Source organism: Hylobates moloch, unplaced genomic scaffold, assembly GCF_009828535.3.
Source record: "Hylobates moloch isolate HMO894 unplaced genomic scaffold, HMol_V3 SCAFFOLD_2, whole genome shotgun sequence".
NCBI lineage: Eukaryota > Metazoa > Chordata > Mammalia > Primates > Hylobatidae > Hylobates > Hylobates moloch.
In genome coordinates this window covers 152,801,603-152,824,403 of record NW_026652277.1, presented here as the reverse complement: position 1 = coordinate 152,824,403, position 22,801 = coordinate 152,801,603, and the positions used below count along the sequence as shown (strand labels likewise).

Below are 22,801 nucleotides of genomic sequence, written 5' to 3'. Positions count from 1 at the left end.
CATATAGTTGTATATATAATTTATACAACTATATTCACAATTGTAAACAAATTATACAGTGTATAACATATACAATTTTGTGTATTGGTAGTGCCAATTAATTTATTAATTTTAATAGTTTAATTGCACAACTTTACCTTGAAATTCCAAAGTTTCAGCTTTGGAAACCAAAGGTCTATTTCTATGCTAACTGCTTATTTGCTAACATGAGACCCAAGGTACAGGGTTGGAAGAGATTTCATTGCAAAGATTCTTTTTTTTCCTGTTTTTTTTTTGAGATGGAGTCTCACTCTGTTGCCCAGGCTGGAGTGCAGTGGCATGATCTTGGCTCACTGCAAGTTCTGCCTCCTGGGTTCAAGCGATTCTCCTGCCTCAGCCTCCCGAGTAGCTGGGATTACAGTCACCCACCACCACGCACAGCTAATTTTTTTTTATTTTTAGTAGAAGCTGGGGGTTTCACCATGGTGGCCAGGCTGGTCTGGAACTCTTGACCTCAGGTGATCCACCCGCCTCAGTGTCCCAAAGTGCTGGGATTACAGGCGTGAGCCACGGTGCCCTGTCCACACCTACAGAGTCCTGAGGGGAGTGGAACAATCCTAACTTTTTCTGAAGAAGTCAGTGAAGGCTTTGCTATCATCGAGGCTCTATTATTTGAGATGCAGTAGATGCTGTGCAATATTTAGAGTTTTAAAGGAGTGCGTTATTGACGACCTAAGGGCAAATTATATATTATCTGACAGAAGTAACTTTTTCTTATTCATTGTTCCTGTAGTACTTTGCTTATGTGGTCTATAACTCATTCAGTTCATACCTCAGTGAGCTGTAGTCAAGCTTGTAATTGACAATTACAGTGGAGTGGAAGCTGCCATTTGTATTTTAATAACATAATTTTGGGGGGGGTGGGGCAGAGTCTTGCTCTGTCGCCAGGCTGGAGTGCAGTGGCACAATCTTAGCTCACTGCAACCTCTGCCTCCCGGGTTCAAGCGATTCTCCTGCCTCAGCCTCCCGAGTAGCTAGGACTATAGGCGTGCGCCACCACACCTGGCTAATTTTTGTATTTTTAGGAGACAGGGAGTTTCACCATGTTGGCCGGAATGATCTTGATCTCTTGACCTCATGATCCGCCTGCTTCAGCCTCCCAAAGTGTTGGGATCACAGGAGTGAGCCACCGTGCCCAGCCAATAACACAATATTTTTAAGCACCTACTATGATCTGTGATAAATCCTCTTACATGGATAAATTATTCACAGTTTGTGAGTTAGTGTCTCTATCTCCATTTTACAAAGAAACAGGCTGCAAAATAAAAATTACCTAAGGGTGTAAAATAATAAAAACACTTAAGCCATGTAACATTAGCAACTATCTCTATTTTTCTGTAAAATTTTATCTTGGAGCTACATTAAACAACTATTTTTGTAGTCAAACACATTCAAATGCATGAATAAATTACGTTCCAAGCCACTTACAAATATAAACTAAATTTGGATTACTCTTATTTCTATTGTGCATAGCAAAAAGCTGAGTAAGCTTTTAATTATCTCTAGAATTTGACATTTGCCTTTGATGTGAAGTATCATCATTTCAAAAACACAAGCTAAAACTGAAGTTGTTTGTTCAGTATAATGAGGTTGGTTTCTTATATAGCATTATTAACTTTATGTTCTAAGAAATGAGGACATTTAATAGTAGGTTATAGATTCATGCATCAACAACATTCAGCATTACCACCTAAGGCCAGTGCTATGTCTAAAAAGCTATATTTAATACTCGCAATGTTACACACAATTATGTGTTCAATGAATGTTCAGTGAATCCTTCTTTATGATACTGATAAATATCGTTTATATAGCTAAAATCGTGTACATAGCTAAGGGCAAATCGCTGTTTACTAGAGATAGTAATGCCGAGCGGAGTGAATACATGAAGTCGTAAATTATATGAAAGCAGGGTGATCTATTATAGCCAGGGTCTCAATTTAATCATATATACTCGTTTAAAAATAGCCTTATTTCCTTCTCTAAAGCTTGGACTCTTTTTTTTTTGTTTGTTTGTTTGAGATAAGGTCTCACTTTGTCGCCCAGGCTGGAATAGAGAGGCCCGATCTCACTGCAGCCTCGACCGCCCGGGCTCAGGGGATCCTCCCACCTCAGCCTCTTCAGTAGCTGAGACTACAGGTCTGCACCACGGGGCCGGCTAGTGTTTGTATTTTTTGTAGAGGTGGAGCCTCGCTATGTTGCTCAGGCTGGTCTCGAACACCTGGGTTCAAGCGATCCGCCCTCCTGGGCTTCCCAAAGTGCTGGGATTACAGGCAGGAGCCACCGCACCGGCCTGGGCTAAATCTGATTCCAAGTTTACACAAGTTTGTTGAATGCCCACTGTGTGCCTAATGAAAGATCGAAGTTTGATAAAACAAGGTCCCTGCTCTTACTGAGCACATAGCTTTCTCAGATTATCAGAAACCAAATTTGGAAAATAATCCAGAACGCTGGCTTAGGTAGCTCAAGGTTCCCAGCTTGCAACATTTAGTTCAAACCAGTCAATTCTAGGCGGCGGGATTTCTCCATCCCCCTCCGTCGCCCAACCTTTGGGTGGGGCCACTCCCAAAGCCTCCCCGCAATCGTCCCGCCATGCGCAGCAGTGCGCATGCGCCCTCAGGGAGGCGGACAGCGACCCTGAGGCATTGCCGTCGCGCGGTGCACAGATAAGACGTCGCGCTTGCGCAGGCGTTCGGCGCAGAGGCTGCGGGAAGCCAAAATGGCGTATACGGGTTCTCCAGGCCGCAATTGGCGCCTTATCAGTATCTAAGCGGAGTGTTTTGGAAGGAGTTAAAGGGCTGTGGCAAACGCCCTCTCCGCCGTCATGGCCCGGCATCGGAATGTTCGAGGCTATAACTACGATGAAGGTAGGTGGCAGGGTCATGCCGGGAAGTTCTTTTCCCGGTTACAGCTGGGATCCTAGCCCGTTGGCATCCACTTCAATCTGTGAGTTTCTCGTCAGTGTTGCCCTGTCGGGATTGGGAGAGCCCCAGTTGGGGAATATGACAGGCCTCCTAGTGCCGCCAAATGCCGTCGTTTTTAAGTCATGATTTCTGCCCTCTGGGGTTGATTTTATTTGGGGAGGGGGAGGTGCTGCATAGCGTCGTATGGGTAGGACATTGGTGAGGTTGGGATCCGGTGATATATAGGCACGTAAGCATTATCACCTCTTCCATTGTTTCCTCCCATGTCGGGCACTCACGTGCCTGCTTCTAGCTTCTCTCTCCCAGATCCCCTTTGAGAAATGTCCATGAAACGTTGCTTATTTGTAAAACACAGATTGACTTAATACCTACATTCAACGGACCTGTACCTGTGTTAGATTTACATGATAAACCTTTTGTGTATGTCCATACATACTTAGTGCAGAACCAATTTGCGCTAATTTATTTTTCAACGAATTTCAAAGTGGAAACTTAGGAGACAGTAGAAAAGACACATGTTAAAAAGGCCCAAAGAATGAGTCGATCAGATGGATCGTGAAGTTTATACCTAGTTCTTGGCTGGTAATGCTTGATATAAATGTATTTTGAAATTAAATAAACGGCAGTACTAGAGGAAAGAGTGTATGGGAAAGGACTTTTTGATATTAAAAAATGAAATAAAAGAAAAATGTCTATATGAATGTTCTGTAGGCGTTAACAGGAGTTAGAATTATTTTTAGGAGGAGCACATCCCTCTTCATGCAGTAGATAACTGTAGGCATCACCAAGCATCACATAAACTAAAAATATAAACAAAAATGAACTAATGCAGAAGAATAAAGAACTACGCTTTGCGAAGTGCAGAACATGTAGTGCTTAATATGTTGGTGATTGTCATTGGCACCCCAGTAGATTATTATAGAACATCAGTATGCTTTAACTAGAGTGAGGGCAGCTAACACCTTGTTCTTCATTTGGAACCTGTGACCTCAGTCCGTCTAGAACATGTGAATTTTCTGGTGGTTACTTTAGAATGGAGGCCCTTTTAAATAAATGTTGCAATGGATGGTATTGCATGTGGACCATTGTCACCTAAGAAATGACTTTAGACTGAGAGATATTTTTGCAAATATAAAGTACATGAATAGGTCTAATTATTATTCATTCATTTCTTGGATAGTTGTTTATCATTTCCTCAACCACCATTAAGTTAGTGCTTAGAGTACTGTTCTAAGCTTTGAGGACTGACAGTAAGATATTTGAGGGTGGTCTAAAAGGAGAAGATTATACGAGTTACAGATTATTAGAGTATGAAAAATGCTACAAAAGGTACTGAGAAAACGCTATGGGAGGGATACACAGATGAGAACACTTAATTCCGAATGGATTGGGGGGAATTTAAGCAGGATTTCTATGTGAAGGAATGCTTCATGGAGGAGAGGTAGTTGGCCTCAGGGAGCACCTTGGCTTCTTGAGGTCAGGTTGTCATGTTGTCATGTTTCTTTGGAACAATTGGTGACATCATAACCAAGCTGTTCCTGTAACATTAAGGAGGTTCATCCCCTTTTCTTGTTTATAAAAGTTGTGCTCATCAAGGTCTAGTTTATTTCTCTTCTTCCCGATTAGGCTTTCTCTTGAATTCTCAGAATAATAATTTCAAAATTCTCTTAAGTAATATAACCTCATTAGAGAGAGTTTGTGTTCTAAAACCTACTGGTTCTGCTACTTAACTCCCACTTTGTTTTTCTCTGTAATTTATGTAATACTTTACATGACTGCCTCAGTCACTGATTTAAAAGTCTCAGGAAGGCAAAATCCATACTGTAAGTAGCTGGCACAATGTTCTTTACATGTAGTAAATATTCCATAATTTTGTTGATTGAGGAAACAAACTATGAAGATTGCAGGAAAGAATTCTCTTCATCTTTTTATGTTGTGGCACTTCAGGGTCAACTTCAGCATTGACAAACTGACCTAGTAAAAAAGAGTCTTACTTTTTTTTTTTAAGAGACAGGATCTCACTTTGTTGGTTGGCCAAGCTGGAGTGTGAGTGCAGTGGCATGATCATAGTTCTCTGTAACCTCCAACTCCCGGGCTCAAGCAATCCTCCTGCCTCAGCCTCCCGAGTAGCTAGGTCTACAGGCATGTGCCCCCATGCCCGGTTAATTTTTTATTTTAGTAGAGACAGCATCTGGCTATGTTGCCCAGGCTGGACTCAAACTCCTGGGCCCAAGCGAGATCCTCCCTCCTCGGCTTCTCAAAGTGCTGGAATTACAAGTGTGAGCCACGATGCCTGGCCTGTTGTTGTCTTCAGTATCTAAAAGTATTTTGTTTGTGAATGGCCCCTTGTTTATTTGCAAATAAATTTTTATTAACTTGGGATTGTGATCTAATAATTTATTTAATCATATACATTTTTGCCCAATAGTAGCACTTATCTAATTTTTCTTTGCTGTAAGCATTTGGTCTCAGCCTTTGAGCATGCTGTTCCTGCTGCATGAATACCCTCAGAAACTAGCTAACTCTATCCTTTGGAATTGGTTTGGATATTATATTCATGGGGATCTTTCCCTAGCTACCCCACTCCCAGTTCTAGTTTTGTCATTCATGTGTGTGTTCCCAAATTGCTCTGTGTTTCTCACATCAGGTACTTGTCACATGGTTTTGTAATTGCCCATTATCTTGTGTGTATTCCTTGTCAGATTTTAGGTGCGGTGATAACTGGAAATGTGTTCGCTGTTATACCACAGTTGTCTCAGCTACTCCCTGGCATGGTGTTAGTGTTTGTCAAATGAAATTTATGTAAATATATTTATGTTCTTTGTGGGGTTTTAGTTGTAATTAGTTTGATTCATTAATTTATAATAAATATTAATCTAGTGCTCCATATGTGCCAGGTAGTTGGCTAAACCAAGTCTTGCCCTGAAGAAGCTAATAGTCTCATGTAGTGAACAGGCGTAGTGCTCTGTAAATTGGGTAAGTGTGCTGGAGGGTAACAGTAGCAGAGGGGCTTACTGCTTTACCCAGAGTGGTCAGGGAAGACTTGTGCAAAGAGGAGACATTTGAGCTGGAACCTTAACTAGCAGAAAGAAATGGCCTAGGAAAATCTAGGCAAAGAGCATATCTCAGGAAGCAGAAAAAAAGGCAGTTAGCAATCAGCGGGTGGGCATAGGGAGTTTAGGGTAAGTTGGTTTGTATAGATGTTACCTAGCTCTCCATAAAGAAATACTACTTTCATGATCTATTGTATACCCCCATGTTCTGTGGAAGAGAAGTGCTTTGGTTATAGAGGGAACTTGGTGAAAAAAATGGTTTATTTCAGATTTTTGTCAGCACTGGAGAGACTAAGTTTTTTTTTTTCTTTTTTTTTTTTTTTTTTTTTTTGAGACAGAGTCTTGCTCTGTTGCCCAGGCTAAGTGCAGTGGCGCGGTCTTGGCTCACTGAAACCTCACCTCCTGAGTTCAAGTGATTCTCCTGCCTCAGCCTCCAGAGTAGCTGGGATTACAGGTGCACACCACTATGCCCAGCTAATTTTTGTGTTTTTAGTAGAGGCGGGGTTTCACCATATTGGTCAGGCGAGTCTCAAACTCCTGACCTCATGATCCGCCTACCTCGGCCTCCCAAAGTGCTCGGATTACAGGCATAAGCCACCGTGCCTGGCCTCAAGTATATTTTTTATAGGATTATTATATTTGATCCTATGAGGTGAAAACTTGGGACCTGGGTAAACCCAATTAATTTAACAACCGAAGAACTGTGTATGTCTTTATAAATATAGAGTTAGTAAATAACCTATTTTGTGGGTGAAATTCTTAGAGTTTTTTTGAAAATAGACATTCTAGGTTCCTTAAATTTTGATAAACAGTTTATTTTGGAGAGGATTCAGATGCTTCCTCATTAGTAACTAAGAATATAAAAAGAACTTGTAAATGAATTTATCTCTTTTGTCTTTATTTTAGATTTTGAAGATGATGATCTCTATGGCCAGTCTGTAGAGGATGATTATTGTATTTCGCCATCAACAGGTGAATTTTTAAAAATAATTTGATTCCTTGGATTTGGTGTTTAAAAACATAAAGTAAATGTTAGTCGTTCAAGGACTGGAGTGTTCTGTGAGACTGTAATATATAACATTTAAAAAGTTAATTATATATTAATTTTTAAAGGCATATAAAATAATTTCTTTTCCTGTGAGTAGAATTTAAACTTGTGATTCTATTATTTAGTTTTAAATAATATGAAAAAGACTGTGGCTTTTTTTCCAACATACTTTGCATCATGCAGTTAATCTAAATATACTAAAATGGTAATTTAGTCAATAATGAAATTCTGAAGCCTCTGGAGGCAGGCAGCCATTACATCCTCAAAGATCTTTTGAGTATTAGAAACATGGAGGTGTTATGCCTAGACTTTCCTTTGTACAGTACTTTATCTGTTGTTAAACAGTTTGGTAAATAAACCAATACATGTAGTTCAGACTTCTTTTGGAGCCACAGAGGAATTTGGCATTCATATTTCTGTATGATTCCACGTCAGAGCTGCATCTTCTAGATTATCAGCCCAAAGATTTCTTCTCTGCCACCATATAAGGAAAACATTCATATATTCTTCCCAGCAAAGGCTGAGTCATTAATCCTGATCCTCCTGTCACTTATTTCCCTAACACTACATTTGTCTTCAAATTTCAGCCTACCATCTACACAGGTTAAAATGCCCTGCTAAATTTTAGTATGGTATAGGCCGGGTACGATGGCTCACGCCTGTAATCCCAGCACTCTGGGAGGCTGAGGCAGGTGGATCACCTGAGGTCAGGAGTTCGAGACCAGCCTGGCCAACATGGTGAAACCCCGCCTCTACTAAAAATACAAAAGGTAGCCAGGCATGATGGCGAGTGCCTGTAATCCCAGCTACTCAGGAGGCTGAGGCAGGAGAATCGATTGAACCCGGGAGGCAGAGGTTGCAGTGAGCTGAGATCACGCCATTGTACTCTAGCCTGGGCAACAAAAGCTAAACTCCATCTCAAAAAATGGAAAAAAAAATTAGTATGGTATAAAAAGAGAGTATAATAGTATATTTACCTATAGTTGGGTATAGCATAAATGTAATTTATAAAACTCATTTTTCACAAGTTTAAAGGTTTGATATAACTAACATTTCTTTCAGAGTCTTCTGCCATGGTCTGAATGTTTGTGTTTCCCCCAGATTCACATGTTGAAATTCTAACCCCCAAAGTGATGGTATTGGGAGGTGGGGCCCTTGGGAGGGGAGGTGATTAGGCCATGAGGGTAGAGCCCTCATAAATGGGATTAGTGCCTTAATAAAAGAGGTCCCAAGGAGAACTCTTGCCCTTCTGTCATGTTAGGACATAGCAAGTAGGTGCTGTCTGTGAGCCAGAAAGCGGGTGTTCACCACACACAGACTGCCTTGATCTTGGACTTCCTAGCCTTTGAACTGTCAGAAATTTCTGTTTATAAGCTACCTAGTTTATGGCATTTTGTTATAGCAGCCTGAATGGACTAATACATCCTTCTTGTCTTAATTACCCTCTAGTCTGCTGGGCTGTCTTATAAACTGTACCTGCTTTCATCCCATTTTTAGCCTCTGCAGACCAAATATGCCCCTTCTGACTTTTATAATTTCTTTTTCTTTATAAAGGCATAGATATGCTAGAAGTTGTCTTTATCATATCTACTCTGTCATCCTTTTCCTGTTAACTGGTTATTCTGAAATGCATCTCGCTCTTTATTTACAGGCCTGCTCTTCTGGTCAAGTACTTTTCTCATTTAGCTTAATTGTGGCTTTTCCTCTCATCTTTTAATGTTTCACTGTTATCAGTCCATATTCTGTTAGGAGATAAAAATTGCACCAGTTATTTTATCAGAGAACATTTAACATAAAAAGTTGTTAACCAGGTATTATAGAACAAATAATGCAAAAAGTGCAACCAGAATATCAAGAAGGTAGTAAATTCAGGAAGCACTTTACTGTCCCTAATTCTTAGGGGAACAAAAGGCAAGGTTGAAACCACCATTTAGAAGCTGGTGGAGGCTCCTTGGAGCTGTGACTTAGACCTTAAGGAGAGGGTTCTTTGCTGCTTTACCTCTGAAGTTCACAAGAGGGACTGTGGGGCCAGGACTTAGACCTCTGGGCAGGGAGACACTGCGTGGCTGATGCTGGTGCCTCAGAAGGTCCCTGAATCTTAGAGCTGGGATTCAGCCTTTTAAAGAGGGGATTCCAACCTACTGGCTGGTTGTGTTGTCTGGGGAGTGAAGAGGCTATTGTATAAATATTTATAATTGTTATATGTATTTATCTAGAGGAGATGAGGCTATTTTAGGACAGTGTTCTCAAAGTGAACCGTCAGCATCACTTGAGAGTTTGTTAGAAATGCAACGTTGGGGACTCCACCCAAGAGTCAGAAACTGGGAGTGAGGCATAGCAGATGTTTTAACAAGCCCACTGGGGTATGCTCTTGGTATGCATTGAGAACCATTTGTTTAGGGCAAGAGTGGTAGCATTGGATTTGGAAATACATTCAAGAGAAAATTTACAGGAGTTGAGGTCTACAGGACTTGGAAGTTGGTTGAATATGACTTTGTATAAGCGTGGAATCTTTCAGGGGGGATTACTGAAAGACACCTTAATATTGCAGGTTAACACAGTCGTTGATCTAGGCTTCTCTGGATAAATGTTATGTTATCTTGGATAATAACGTAATAGTACACAAAGACCTTCAAAGGGTGTTTCTCTGAGATTTGCATTTATGGCCTAGCTTTCTTGAGGACAGAGTCAGAGTTTATCCATGTGTCTCTCATAGCTTTTGATGTGGCTCTTACCTGTGGTTTGTATTCAGGACAGTCTGACTCTGAGAGTTACTTTTTGAACACACCAAGAAGCCAACTGATCTTAGCAAAGCAGGAGATAGTTAAATGTTTTTGGTTTCTTCTGTGACAAACTGATATTTTTAACAAAAGCATATGACTTTGGATTTTTAAATTTTTCAAAACATTTAAAAAATAGCAGTGACATCAGATAAGAAACTTACTTTCCTCTATAGTGGTATATTTTCCAAGTAATTTTCAATAAAAAATGAATGGTTTTAGAAGAATATTTTCTATTCTTAAGCAGCTAATGTCATTGAAAAGCTGATTGTATTCATGTTGTAATGAAGTCTGATAATTGAATGACTTTATCAATTAATTGGAATTTCTCTCTAAAATTCATCAGCACTTGTATATTTTTTTGAATTCTATTAAGCCCAATTTTCCTGGTCTCACTACGCTGTCCAGGCTTGTCTCAAATTCCTGAGCTCCAGTGATCCTCCTGTGTCGGCCTCCCAAAGTGCCAGGATTATAGGTGTGAACCACCATGCCCAGCCTAGGATGGTGATTTTTAAATGTTAACTTTTCTTTCTTTTAGAAAGATTGATACTGAGTATTGAACCTATGTCAAAGAGTGGGGGGTAGCAAAAGGAGTTTGTACATAAAACTTTATTTGAATGGTGATGTATTTTGTTTCAGCTAATATGATTAGAAGTAATCTTTATTTGCTCCATTCTAATTTCACACCTTTATTGTACATTCTTTTTTTTTTGTAAGAAAAACACTGTTCTAATACATTTATAAATTAGTTTGGTATAAGGAAGCTTGTTTAAAGTCTTGTTCAAATAACTTGCTACAACAGTATTGTGGGTAAAGAAAATAACCCTGACTGAAGGAGTCTGGGAAGGCTTCTAGAAGGAGGTGGGATTGAAGCTAGTAAATTTGGGAGTAAGAATAGCATCCCAGCTAGAGGAAACAACGTTGCTTAAGCAATGGCCTCTAAGTGAGGCTTGTTTCATCATACTACCAGGATTAATGCAAGTGGCAGGAGGAAAGAGGGCTAGGAAAGAAAATAGGAATGAAATTGTGAAAGACAGTTTCTAATTTTGTGTTTTTAGTGTCAACTTATTGGAGTTTTTTGAGTAAGGGAGCTAGTATTTTGTGCAGATAACTGATCATGGTCCACAAAGTGGTGTATAGGTGGGCCAGAATAAAGGGGAGACTTGTAGGACACCAGTGTTTCTTAATCTTACCTTGTGATATGAATCTGCTGGGAGTAATTTTTTTTTTTTTTTTTTTTTTTTTGAGACGGAGTCTCATTCTGTAGCCTAGGCTGGAGTGCAGTGGCACGATCTCAGCTCACCTCAACCTCCACTTGGCTCCCAGGTTCAAGCAGTTCTCTAGCCTCAGCCTCTCAAGTAGCTGGGATTGCAGGTGCCCGCCACCGCGCCCAGCTAATTTTGTATTTTTAGTAGACATGGGGTTTTGCCATGTTGGCCAGGCTGGTCTTGAACTCCTGACCTCAGGTGATCCACCTGCCTGGGCCTCCCAAAGTGCTGGGATTACAGGCATGAGCCACTGTGCCTGGCCAGAATAATTCTTAAGAATACAAATTTCCTGCTTCATTCCAGCACCACTGAATCATAATCTCCAGGGGAAGAAGCCTAGAAATCTGTATTTTTAATGAATGCCTCATGTGATTTTTATTTTAAGATGTTTAGGAAACCATTGTAGGAAATTTCAGGTGTTAGGTTTTGAATTCTTTGCACTTTTATGTTTGTCAAAATGCCTTAAATTTTAAAAATTATAGGTGTCCATTTTTTCAGAAAGCACTTCCATCAGAGTTTGTGATTTAAAATTTTAGAGAATAGCATTTTGTATTTACCATTTTCTCATCATTACTTTCTCTCACTCCTTTATTTGTTGTATTTGTTGCTTTTGGGGCTCTCAGTACAACTTCAGAGGTTTGGACCGCTTCCCGCCTCACCCACCCACCCTTTGAAAGTAATGGAAAGACCTGCGGTTACTTTTGCACCGACCCAATACTTCTCCTGGGGGAGTTTTCTTACTCTTCCCCCCACCCACCCTTTGCAAATCCAACCATTACTACTTCCAAAATAGTGGCCACAGTATAGGTTTTTGAATTGGAGTTATGTGTTGGGTGTGTGTGGTGGTATAGGACCACCCCCGACCCCACCGCAGAAAAAATATCTCCTGGCAGGCAGAGGAGAAACCTGTACATTGAAAACTTCCTCTTCCCTGTCAGTATTTCCTGACTGAAACTTGTTGAGGGAAACATCTGATTTCATGCCTCACTTAATTTTTTAATTTGTCTTAGGTTTCTCCCTCCTAGTTCATGGGTAGGAGGAGAAGTTGGGGGAAGTATGTTTGTTACTTTTAGACGAAACTGAATACAGTTTATTAAAGCCGGGAAAGCACCAGGGACCAAAGGGCCTCATTTATACCACATTTTATTAAATCTAAAATGCCATGAATTGTAAGGTGTATCATTATTTTAAGGACCACTTTAAAACAAAAGGCTATCAGTCTAAGTATTATGTAATGCTAAGATGTCATTTGATTGAAAGACACATCTCTAATTCTGAGATTTGTAATGTGAAAAAAAGTTATCCTCTTAAGAGAATTTATGAAATAGGATGTCTGTTCGCCTATTTAGCCATGCTGACCTTATACCAGTGTTGTTATCTACTTGCACGAGAGGGGGAAAATAGGGATATCTATATTCCTACACATACATACATACACAACATAACGTGCATTCTTAAAAAACTTTGTGGTCTTCAGAATTATATACTAAAATTAACAACTTACAGAAAAAAAGATCAGGACAAACCACTCCATCTATAGAGTGCAAACAGAAATAATTATCTTAATAAAAATGCTTGCACATTTGAAAAGATACATTAATTTCCTAACAAGTACTCCAGTAAATATAGGATTTTACACTTTTAAAAAAGGTGAAAGCTTGATAGGAGATGTAAGAAAGGGTTGAAACTAAAGGATAATATTGTAAAGGCACAATGCTCACAGACCTTGGAGAGCCAAGCAGTAAGGGCTCTCCAAACAGGGCACACGTCCAAACTGAGCCAAGGAGAAGAATGTGGAGCTATGTGGCATTACGATACAGTTATCTTACAGCATAATATTTCTCTGTGGTTGGTGTTATCAGACTTTATATGTGTTGTTATTATGCAGTGATGCAAAACTTTGAAGTTTTGGGAGAAAAATTTCATAAACTAAAGCATCCTCAATGTTACACTTTCATAGCCCATTGACAAGAGGTAATTTGTTTTAAGGAAACATGCATTATAGTAGAACGGATTGAATTCTCTCAACTGCTCTTTATTAATATTTCACTTACTCTGTTCTCCTTGTTCAGGATCTCTTCCACCTCTTCAATTTTCCCTATATTCCTACCTCCTTTATTATAATGCTCCAGTCTTCATTGGTTACTTCTGTGCTTCCACAGTGCTTGTTGTCTGGTATTACTCATTTGGCTTTTAAAATAAATCATTACGTTTTTCTTCTTTGCCCTCCCTCCTAATTTGTAAGGCCATTGACTTTTACAATGAATAGAGAGTGCTTCTGCTTTAACCTTCTGAGTATAGGTGTTACACACACACTGCAGCTTTATGTTCTATGCGTTATCTATACATTTTGATGTCTTTTTCTCTACCCCCCAATGTGATTGTATATCTATAAATTTTGAATGTAGCTTCCCTTTAATAAATAATATCTTCCTGATAACCTATGCACAAGTCAATGAACTTAACATGTTTTGTGCTCTTATAGAAAACTAGATAATACCTCTAATAATACCTTGTCTTTTGAATATTGTATCTATATTTCTGTCCTTCTTAACATATTTAATTTTGTTCCTTTACAGTTGAGCACAGTGTCCAGGATTCAGTTCAGTGGCCATCCAGTAGAGCTGGAAGCATTAGTACTGTGGATATGTCTGTGATTTTCTCCTTTGCTCACTTGTGTTTCATTTATGATACTCAGGCATTTATTGGCATTTAGATAATCTGCCTTTCCTTTCCTTAATGAGATATATATGAATACCCAGTTATATACTGAGTGATGATGTTTGGCAGTATTGCAGAGTAGCACAGATGTCTGAAACTTAAGGTTAGGTATATGACACTAGTTTACAGTGTCAGTGTATGATTGAAAGTGTGTGATTGAAAGCATGAGTTGTTTAAAGATTAAAGTCTGTATTTTCCATGAACTCTTAGATTCAGGCAAACTTAGCACTTCTTGTGTTTTCCTTTCCTTGTGTTTTTTTTGAGACGGAATTTTGTTCTTGTCACCCAGGCTGGAGTGCAATGGCGTGATCCCGGCTCACTGCAACCTCTGCCTCCTGGGTTCAAACGGTTCCCCTGCCTCAGCCTCCTGAGTAGCTGGGATTACAGGTGCCTGCTACCATGCCCAGCTAATTTTTATATTTTTAGTAGAGATGGGGTTTCACTGTATTTGCTAGGCTGGTCTCGAACTCCTGACCTCAGGTGATCTACCCGCCTTGGTCTCCCAAAGTGCTGGGATTGCAGGGGTGAGCCACCGTGCTTGGCCACCTTGTGTTTTCTTAATTATGTAAATTAGAAGTTTGATATTTGGTTTGAAATATTTGTATCGAAGAGAAAATTTCAAGGAACACAGGATAGTATACAAAGAAGAGATATTAGGAAAGGTAGATTTTGGAAACCAGGGAGAAAGTAGGCTGAGTGGAATGGTTTCAGTGATTGGGGGAAAGAAGGAAGAATATTATAAGAGAATAATAAGTTGTAAGCACCTTCGAGTAGGATTTTAGATATATGTTTTGGTATGATATTGTTTTTGTTTTCATCCCTTATTATGAAATATGGGTAACTATAGGTGATTGATTAGAATTTTTAATTTTTACTTTAACTTTTGTAAAAAAAAGTTATAGGAAATGGCTGTACCATAGCATTCTTTGATCATTTTATATTCTAGCTGCTCAGTTTATTTATTCACGGCGTGAAAAACCTTCCGTTGAGCCTGTGGAAGAATATGATTATGAAGATCTGAAAGAATCTTCCAATTCTGTTTCGAACCATCAGCTCAGTGGATTTGATCAAGGTATAGCAAAAAGTAGTGTATCTGTTATCTGAAAGTGATTAATAACCAAATACACCAGAATTTATCAGTTTTATTGTGTTTATAACAGTGACTATGAACAGTAATGATGTAAACTTATCTTTCATATTCAGGGACAGTTTATGTTTTATTAAGTATGTTTTGTGAGGAGTGTATTTAACTGTATGATTGAAAAATTGTATGGCTATTGTTTAGTAACTGGAATTTTAATTGAACTATCCCATTTAAAATTTTTTTCTGTGGGAGAGAAACTCCAGTGATTTGTTAAGAAGAACTTTTTCAGACGATTTAATTGTTTCATAAGCTGTATGTGGAGCTTATGATTAGAATACATAAACTCCTTTACTTACAAAGATGTTAAGTTCAAGAGGTTTGAAAAAAAACCAGTTGCAGTCTAAAGTGACACTGTATAAGTGTCCTCAGGATTTACATCTGTGTGAATTAAGTTTCAAGATTTACATCTGTGTGAATTAAGTTTCAAGATAGAACTTGGTAATGACATCGGTTCTGAGTTTTTGCATATTTTCAACTCTCTTAAACATTTTAATGAAGATATTTATATTTTAGCTTTCTTCTTTTATAAATAAGTTCCAAACATGACATGGCTTCAAACATCACTCAAGCCATAGATTTGATAGCAGAACTGAAATGACCAGGTATAACAATAATGCCATTTGTTGATAGCACGAAGATTTGATCTTTCTCTGGAGTGTGGCTTTGTTCTATAATTTTTTTTTTTTTTTTTTTTTGAGACAGAGTTTCATTTTGTCACCCAGGCTGGAGTGCAGTGGCACAGTCTCGGCTCACTGCAGCCTCCACTTCCCAGTTTAAAGGGATTCTCCTGCCTCAGCCTCCTGAGTAGCTGGGATTATGGGTGCCTGCCACCACAGATGGGTAATTTTTGTATTTTTAGTAGAGATGGGGTTTCACCATATTGGCCTGGTCTCGGACTCCTGAGCTCAAGTGATCCACCCACCTCAGCCTCCCAAAGGGCTGGGATTACAGGCGTGAGCCACCGTGCCCGACATAATTGTTTTTACATTGAAAATTTGTAATAATTTTAAAACAAGAAATGTATGAATCTGGGAGTTGATCTTTGAGTTAATAAATAAAATATATACTGGCTGCTAACCAACTCAAGAAAAATGGAGAGAAAGCATGAATATACAAAAGTAGAAAGCAGAAAGGGAAACAACAGATAAAGGAGAAATAAAAGGGATTTACCAACTCTGAAAATACATTGGAAAATCTGGATAAAAGTCTAGCTGTAGTATGAACTCACTTTTTAATTGTATTTTTAAAGAGTATTATTGTTAAGATTGTAAGGAGAGAGGATAGGAATAGGATGGAAGTTCTGTCCTGCTATGCCTCAGTGAACAATGATTAAGGAGTTAGGAAATTCAGAGTTATTTTTGAGAAAAAGTTAATCATTCCAACCTGACTTATATGTAAGTGATGACAGTAATAATGATCATAGCTGATTTTTGCTAATGCTCTTTAGGTACTTTCTATGTACTGTTCAGGTGTTAGCATCTTTAATCTTTACAACAACCTTATGAAGTAGGACAGTTGCCCTCATTTTACAAGAGAGGAAAATGAGACACTGAGAAATAACTTGCTTGAGGTTGTACCTGCTAGTAAGTGGCATTAGGATATGAACCAAGCTAGCCTAACTCTGTAACCTCTACTTTTAACCCTCTCACGATACTGCCTCTTTGGGTGGGTACAGAAAATAGTTTTTATAATTAGAAGAGGCCTGGCGGGCGTGGTGGCTCACGCCTGTAATCCCAGCACTTTGGGAGGCCGAGGCGGGCGGATCACCTGAGGTCAGGAGTTTGAGACCTGCTTGACCATCGTGGAGAAACCCCGTTTCTACTAAATACAAAATTAGCTGGGTGTGGTGGCACATGCCTATAATCCCAGCTATTCGGGAGGCTGAGGCAGGAGAATCGCTTGAACCTGGGAGGTGGAGGGTGCTGTGAGCCAAGATCACGCCATTGCACTCCAGCCTGGGCAATAACAGCGAAACTCTGTAAAAAAAAAAAAAAAAAAAAAAAGAGGAGGCCCTGATGCTAGCTAGCTATACTAAGTATTTTGTTACAGTTTCAATAATTGATGTATTTATCGAAGAGATAATATTATCCCATAGCTTATTAGCCTTTAAAAGTTAATCTTAGATTGAAGCAAAGCAGAATTGCCCAAATATTTCAGGAATGTATTTTTAATAATTAATGGGCCAATGAAAGAAGTATCAAATACTTTTTTTTTTTTTTAAAGGAAGCGTATTGCCAGTAGATTACTTGTTCAGCATATGAGCACGTACAATTAAATATAAATTGCATTCTGTGAAATGGTTTTGTGGAATAGGGAGTTTGAAAACCTCTATTCTATTTTGATTATTGCTAACTTAGTAGTGCCATGATTTTCAATCTTATCTTTATTGAGTTAGAATTTGCTTGATATATCTAGCTCTTTTGTAATCCTATTATGAGGATTACAAAGGAAATATACATAAAAGTATTGTGAAAATTGTCAAGTGCTATACAAAAATATGAAGGAATATATCATGCATTTTTATTCATTGGCCCCCTAGTTACCTGGTACTAGAGATGAAAAGGGTTCTAGGGATACAAAGCCTCTCTGCTCTTACGGATTTTACATCATTAATAAGTATTATTAATAATTACTTTTAATACTAATGTCATCAGAAAATTAAAATTCATAAACAGCTTAGATAATTCCAGATTTAAATTTTTTTCTTTTAAAAGTGAGTGCTGGCTGGGCACAGTGGCTCATGCTTGTAATCCCAGCACTTAGGCAGGCCGAGGCAGGTGGAAACCTGAGGTCAGGAGTTTGAGGCCAGCCTGGCCAACATGGTGAAACCCATCTCTACTAAAAATAGAAAAATCAGCCAGGCATGGTGGCGGGCGTCCGTAATCCCAGCTACTCAGGAGGCTGAGGTGGGAGAATTGCTTGAATCTGGGAGACGGAGGTTGCAGTGAGCTGAGATCATGCCACTGCATTCCAGCCTGGGCAACAGAGTGAGACTCTGTCTCAAAAAAAAAAAAAAAAAAAAAAAGAATGCCTATCCTCCCCTTAATCTCCTGGACTTTCTTATTTTTATGGCATTTTTATATTATGTTATCTTGCTGTTTTTTAAAGAGTCATTAAGGATTGTTTTAGTTAGCTGGGAAGAACCGAAGTTAGCCAAAAAGGAAACTTAAGGTAGCAGCTTGAGAAATATAAGAAATATACTTCGTGAGTAACTGGGTTCACTAACAAATTAGAAATAGTTCCACACTCACCCCTTCCTTTCTGTACATGCAAAAAATGATCAATGCAGATACCATCATCATTGGTGACTGAAAATAGATATTAGTGTATACTGTGCAATGTACACTTTTTTGAAACATTAGTCACTATTATTCAGGAGACATTTTATTATAGTGATTTTTAAATTAACGAAATCGTTCCCCTTATGAGGGAAGATAGGTATATTGTAGATAAAAATACGATCATTAGAAATAATTTTTGCCAAAGAGAAAGGAGAGTTGAATATTCTAATACAGCTGTAAATTTTAAAATCAGTTTTGAAGATTAAAAGTTCTTCCATTGCACCATTTAGTATAGCTTTTGACCATTGTTGTCTTTTCTAGCTCGTCTTTATTCATGCCTTGATCACATGAGAGAGGTACTTGGAGATTCTGTGCCAGATGAAATATTAATTGAAGCAGTTCTGAAGAACAAGTTTGATGTGCAGAAGGCTTTGTCAGGGGTTCTGGAACAAGATAGAGTGCAGAGTTTGAAGGACAAGAATGAGGGAACAGTATCTACAGGAAAGATAGCAAAAGGTATGCCTTTACTTGTTCTTTTTCACTTGTTTTTCATAGTTAATGCCTAAAGAGAGGCTTTCATTTGCTTGAGCTTTTAAGAAAATATTTAATTTGCTTGAGCTATTAAGAAAATCTTGCATGTTATTGTTAACTTTTGATTATCAGTTGATCTAGTTGTGAATTTTTAGGATGAGTACTGTGTTTCTTTTCTTCTGTTGTAGCCTGTTTTTGTGGTTATTTTACTGCTTGATTTTTTTTGTTTGTTTTTTGAGACAGAGTCTCACTCTGTCACCCAGGCTGGAGTGCAGTGGCATGATCTTGTTCACAGCAGCCTCCACCTCCTGGGTTCAAGTGACTGCCCTTACTCAGCCTCCCAAGTAACTGGGATTACAGGTGCATGCCACCATGCCTGGCTTTTTTTTTCTTTGTATTTTTAGTAGAGATAGCGTTTCACCGTGTTGGTCAGGCTGTTCTCGAACTCCTGGCCTCAAGTGATCTGCCCGCCTTGGCGTCCCAAAGTTCTTGGATTACAGGCGTGAGCCACTGCACCCGGCCTTACTTCTTGATTTTATAACAACATAGTGGAAATAAAATTAGATAAGACAAGACATCTTTTTCTTCTTGTTAGTAGCTTATAGAACTTTTTGTTTTTTTTTTTAACTCTAATGAGATAGGAAAAGGAAATTAACAGCCAGCTAATTAATGTTAAAAAAATCCCTTTATGCTTTTATTATGTATAATTTTATTTTATTTAAAAATAATTAGGTGTAAGTATCATAATTATACTACTTTGCATTTTATAGCCAGAGATTTAATTTTAAATTTGTAAAATTTGGGGTTAAATTTGGAATTCAGTGGACATAAGAGGGGAACTGAGGTGGTAGCATTATATTAATTGGCATGCTATCTCTCAGTATGAGTATGGCGATTTGTTTACTATGTCAGTGTTTATTGTAACCTCTGGGCTAAATTTTTTCTACAACAAAGCTGCGTACAGCCTGTTACCAAGAAATAAGAGTGTGTTTTCTGGGGATGCTGGGCACATAGGTGGGCACTTTTAACTGGCTGTGACGGGAATGAGTCTGTAATATGTCATCTTGTATTGATAGTGTATCCCAGATTGTGGTAGAAATTACCCGGGGTTGTTTGCTTATTTGTTTCTAATACATTGAAATACAGAATAAAATGAACCTAGTTTTTTTAAAGAAGTTTTTGAATTTGAGACAATCCTGACTATAATTTAATTATGGTTAAGACCTCACATTTTTAAATTCGTGAAAATTAGAACATTGACTGACTTACATTGTATGTATCAGTGAACAGAGTATAAAGGTTACTTTAAATTGGTAAAGGAAGGTAATACTCCCTTATTGTTTTGTAGAGTATTCATGTTAAGTAATGATCAAGTATCACTTTATTCATGTCATAATCAAAAGAAGCATTTAGTAATTAAATGCCTCATTTCATGTTTCCTTTTGGTTGCTGTGACTGTCTTCTGCGTATATCAACCTATTCATCTGAAAATTAATGGCTCTTGTAAGGTAAGGAGTCTTATTTTCTTCTTCTGAAGTTTCAGCTGATAATGTTCAAAGTTCTTATCCTCAGTCAGCAAATCATTTGGATTATAGTAGCAAACCCTTTGATTTTTCTAGCTCAGTAGGAAAATATGGATTATCTCATAATTCTTCAGTTCCAAGTCACTGTTTACTCCATAGAAAAAAGAAACTTGACACACTTAAAAGTGAAAAGAAACTAGAATCATGTAAGTTAACAAAAGAACTTTCACTAGCTGACCTAATTCATGATATGTCAAGAGATTCCTGTGAAAGTCAGCCATCAGTCAGATTATCATCTACAGACAGTCTGGAAAGTCTACTTTCAAAGAACCTAGATGCTGATTTGTTGAGACCTCATGCATCTGAATGCGTTTCCAAAGATGATTCTGCATTCAAAGAAATACCAGATTTAAAGACCATAATCATAAAGAGCACAACACCGAATAATTCTTTATATATTCAAAATAATTCACTATCCGATTTTCAAAACATTCCAGTACAGGACAGTTTAGGAAGTTCAAATAATCCTTTGTACTTAACTAGCTCGTTGGAAAATATGACTGTTGATAATTTAAATGCTAGTAAAGAAACTGAAGTTGGAAGTGTTTCTTTAGTTGAACAAAGTGCCAAGAATCACACTTTTAAAAATGATAATTTGCAGTTTTCTCAGTGTGAAAGTCCATCCCTAACTGAACTGTTTCAGGAACACAAAGAAAACAATATAAGCCAGTGCTTTACTTTATCTGACCTTTGTAACCAGTCATCTGCCAGTTTCACAGATCTAAGTTTGGGATCCTTTCCCCTGTCACAATTAGCAAATCGCTGTCAGTCGTCACCCGGAATATCAGAATTAACAGGATCTCTGTCATCATTGGCATTTCATAAAGCTTCTCCCACAAGAGACCTTGAGAATTTGTCACTTTCTGAATTGATTGCAGAAACAATTGATGTAGACAACTCTCAGATTAAGAAAGAGTCCTTTGAGGTCAGTTTATCTGAAGCGAGGTCTCCTGGAATAGATTCAAATATTGATCTTAGTGTCCTTATAAAAAACCCAGATTTTGTTCCAAAGCCTATAGTAGACCAATCTATTGCCCCGTCATCACGAACTAAAGTTCTAAGTTCAAAGCTAGGGAAGAATTCCAATTTTGCTAAGGATAATAAGAAAAACAATAAAGGCTCTCTGACTAGGAAACCACCTTTTTCTCTGTCTTGGACCAAGGCCCTTGCTGCTAGACCTTCAGCTTTTGCCTCAACACTGTGTCTTCGTTACCCACTGAAAAGCTGCAAGCGACGCACCCTTGACCTCTATAAGACTTTTCTTTATAGTAGACAAGTTCAAGATGTAAATGACAAAGAAATAAGTCCACTTGTAGCGATAACACCATTTGACTTCAAATCGGCATCACCTGATGACATTGTAAAAGCTAATCAAAAAAAAGCATTTACTAGAGAATAGTAACAAAAGGAAAACTTGATTGCTGTTGTAGAGCTTTTTATTTTTAATTAAAGTCTTCAGAGGATCACTTTATATTATGGGATTCAAATTCTGATTTTTATGAAAATTGTCGTAGGTCAGTTGATTAGTTGATACGTATTTTTGCACTGAATTTTTTTTTTAACTATGTCTTCTTTCAGTGATAACTGGCTTTATTTAAGTTGGTAACCTATACTGAGTATATGTTTACAAAGCGGATATGGAAACTTGATGTTGTGAAATCAGACCTCAGATATTTTTGTTTGAAGCATTCAACTTTCTATTGTTTTTTATGATGAAATATTTTTTTCTATGAAATATTTTTGTGCTTTGTTCTTAAACGAAAATGCCAGCACTTGGGATTATTATAGTTTAGTGTGAAGATTATTCTTATGTGGCACAGCATAGCTGAGACAATATATTTTAAAATATGATATAATTCCTAGTTTCATTATTTTTCTGTGGATAAATACTAAAATTTTTCTATTAGAAAATCTTAAAATTCCTGACTTTTGAGAGTACTGTGGAGATTGTTGAAATACATTTTTGATAATAATAAAATGAAAATCTTTTAAGGGACCATGTAAATGTAGAAGTTGGATTAATATGTGAATTATTTTTATACATTTTTAAAAACCATTTGTCCTAAGTATACACTTTAAAATAAATATATAAAAAATGTTTTCAAGTATGGTTGCATGTTCTTTGAACGGAGAATTTTACCAGATCTCTTTAGCTGCTTCTTCTTTTTCTTCTTCTTCTTCTTTTTCTTCTTCTTCTTCTTCTTCTTCTTCTTCTTCTTCTTCTTCTTCTTCTTCTTCTTCTTCTTCTTCTTCCTCCTCCTCCTCCTCCTCCCCCTCCTCCTCCTCCCCCTCCTCCTCCCCCTCCTCCTCCTCCTCTTCTTCTTCTTCTTCTTCTTTCTTCTTTCTTCTTTCTTCTTCTTCTTTTTTTTGAGATAGAGTGTCGCTCTGTTGCCCAGGCTGGAGTGCAGTGGCGTGATCTCGGCTCACTGCAA

At 38.0% G+C, this 22,801-nt stretch overlaps 1 protein-coding gene across 7 annotated transcripts in view; it reads left to right on the top strand.

Moving 5' to 3' along the window:
* Positions 1–2,684: 2,684 nt before the first annotated feature.
* Positions 2,685–22,801, top strand: part of HBS1L (HBS1 like translational GTPase) — a 220,996-nt gene continuing 200,879 nt past the window's right edge. For 2 of the 7 annotated variants that reach the window (XM_058435573.1, XM_032159465.2), the window contains exons 1-4: positions 2,704–2,903; positions 6,920–6,985; positions 14,777–14,902; positions 18,577–18,771. In XM_058435573.1, the coding sequence (XP_058291556.1) occupies positions 2,861–2,903; positions 6,920–6,985; positions 14,777–14,902; positions 18,577–18,771 (430 nt within the window). In that variant the 5' untranslated portion in view covers positions 2,704–2,860. Of the gene's footprint in view, positions 2,904–6,919; positions 6,986–14,776; positions 14,903–18,576; positions 18,772–20,299; positions 22,471–22,801 lie in introns of those variants that run through there. The other 5 variants (XM_032159491.2, XM_032159474.2, XM_058435575.1 and 2 more) reach the window with 5 other exon arrangements.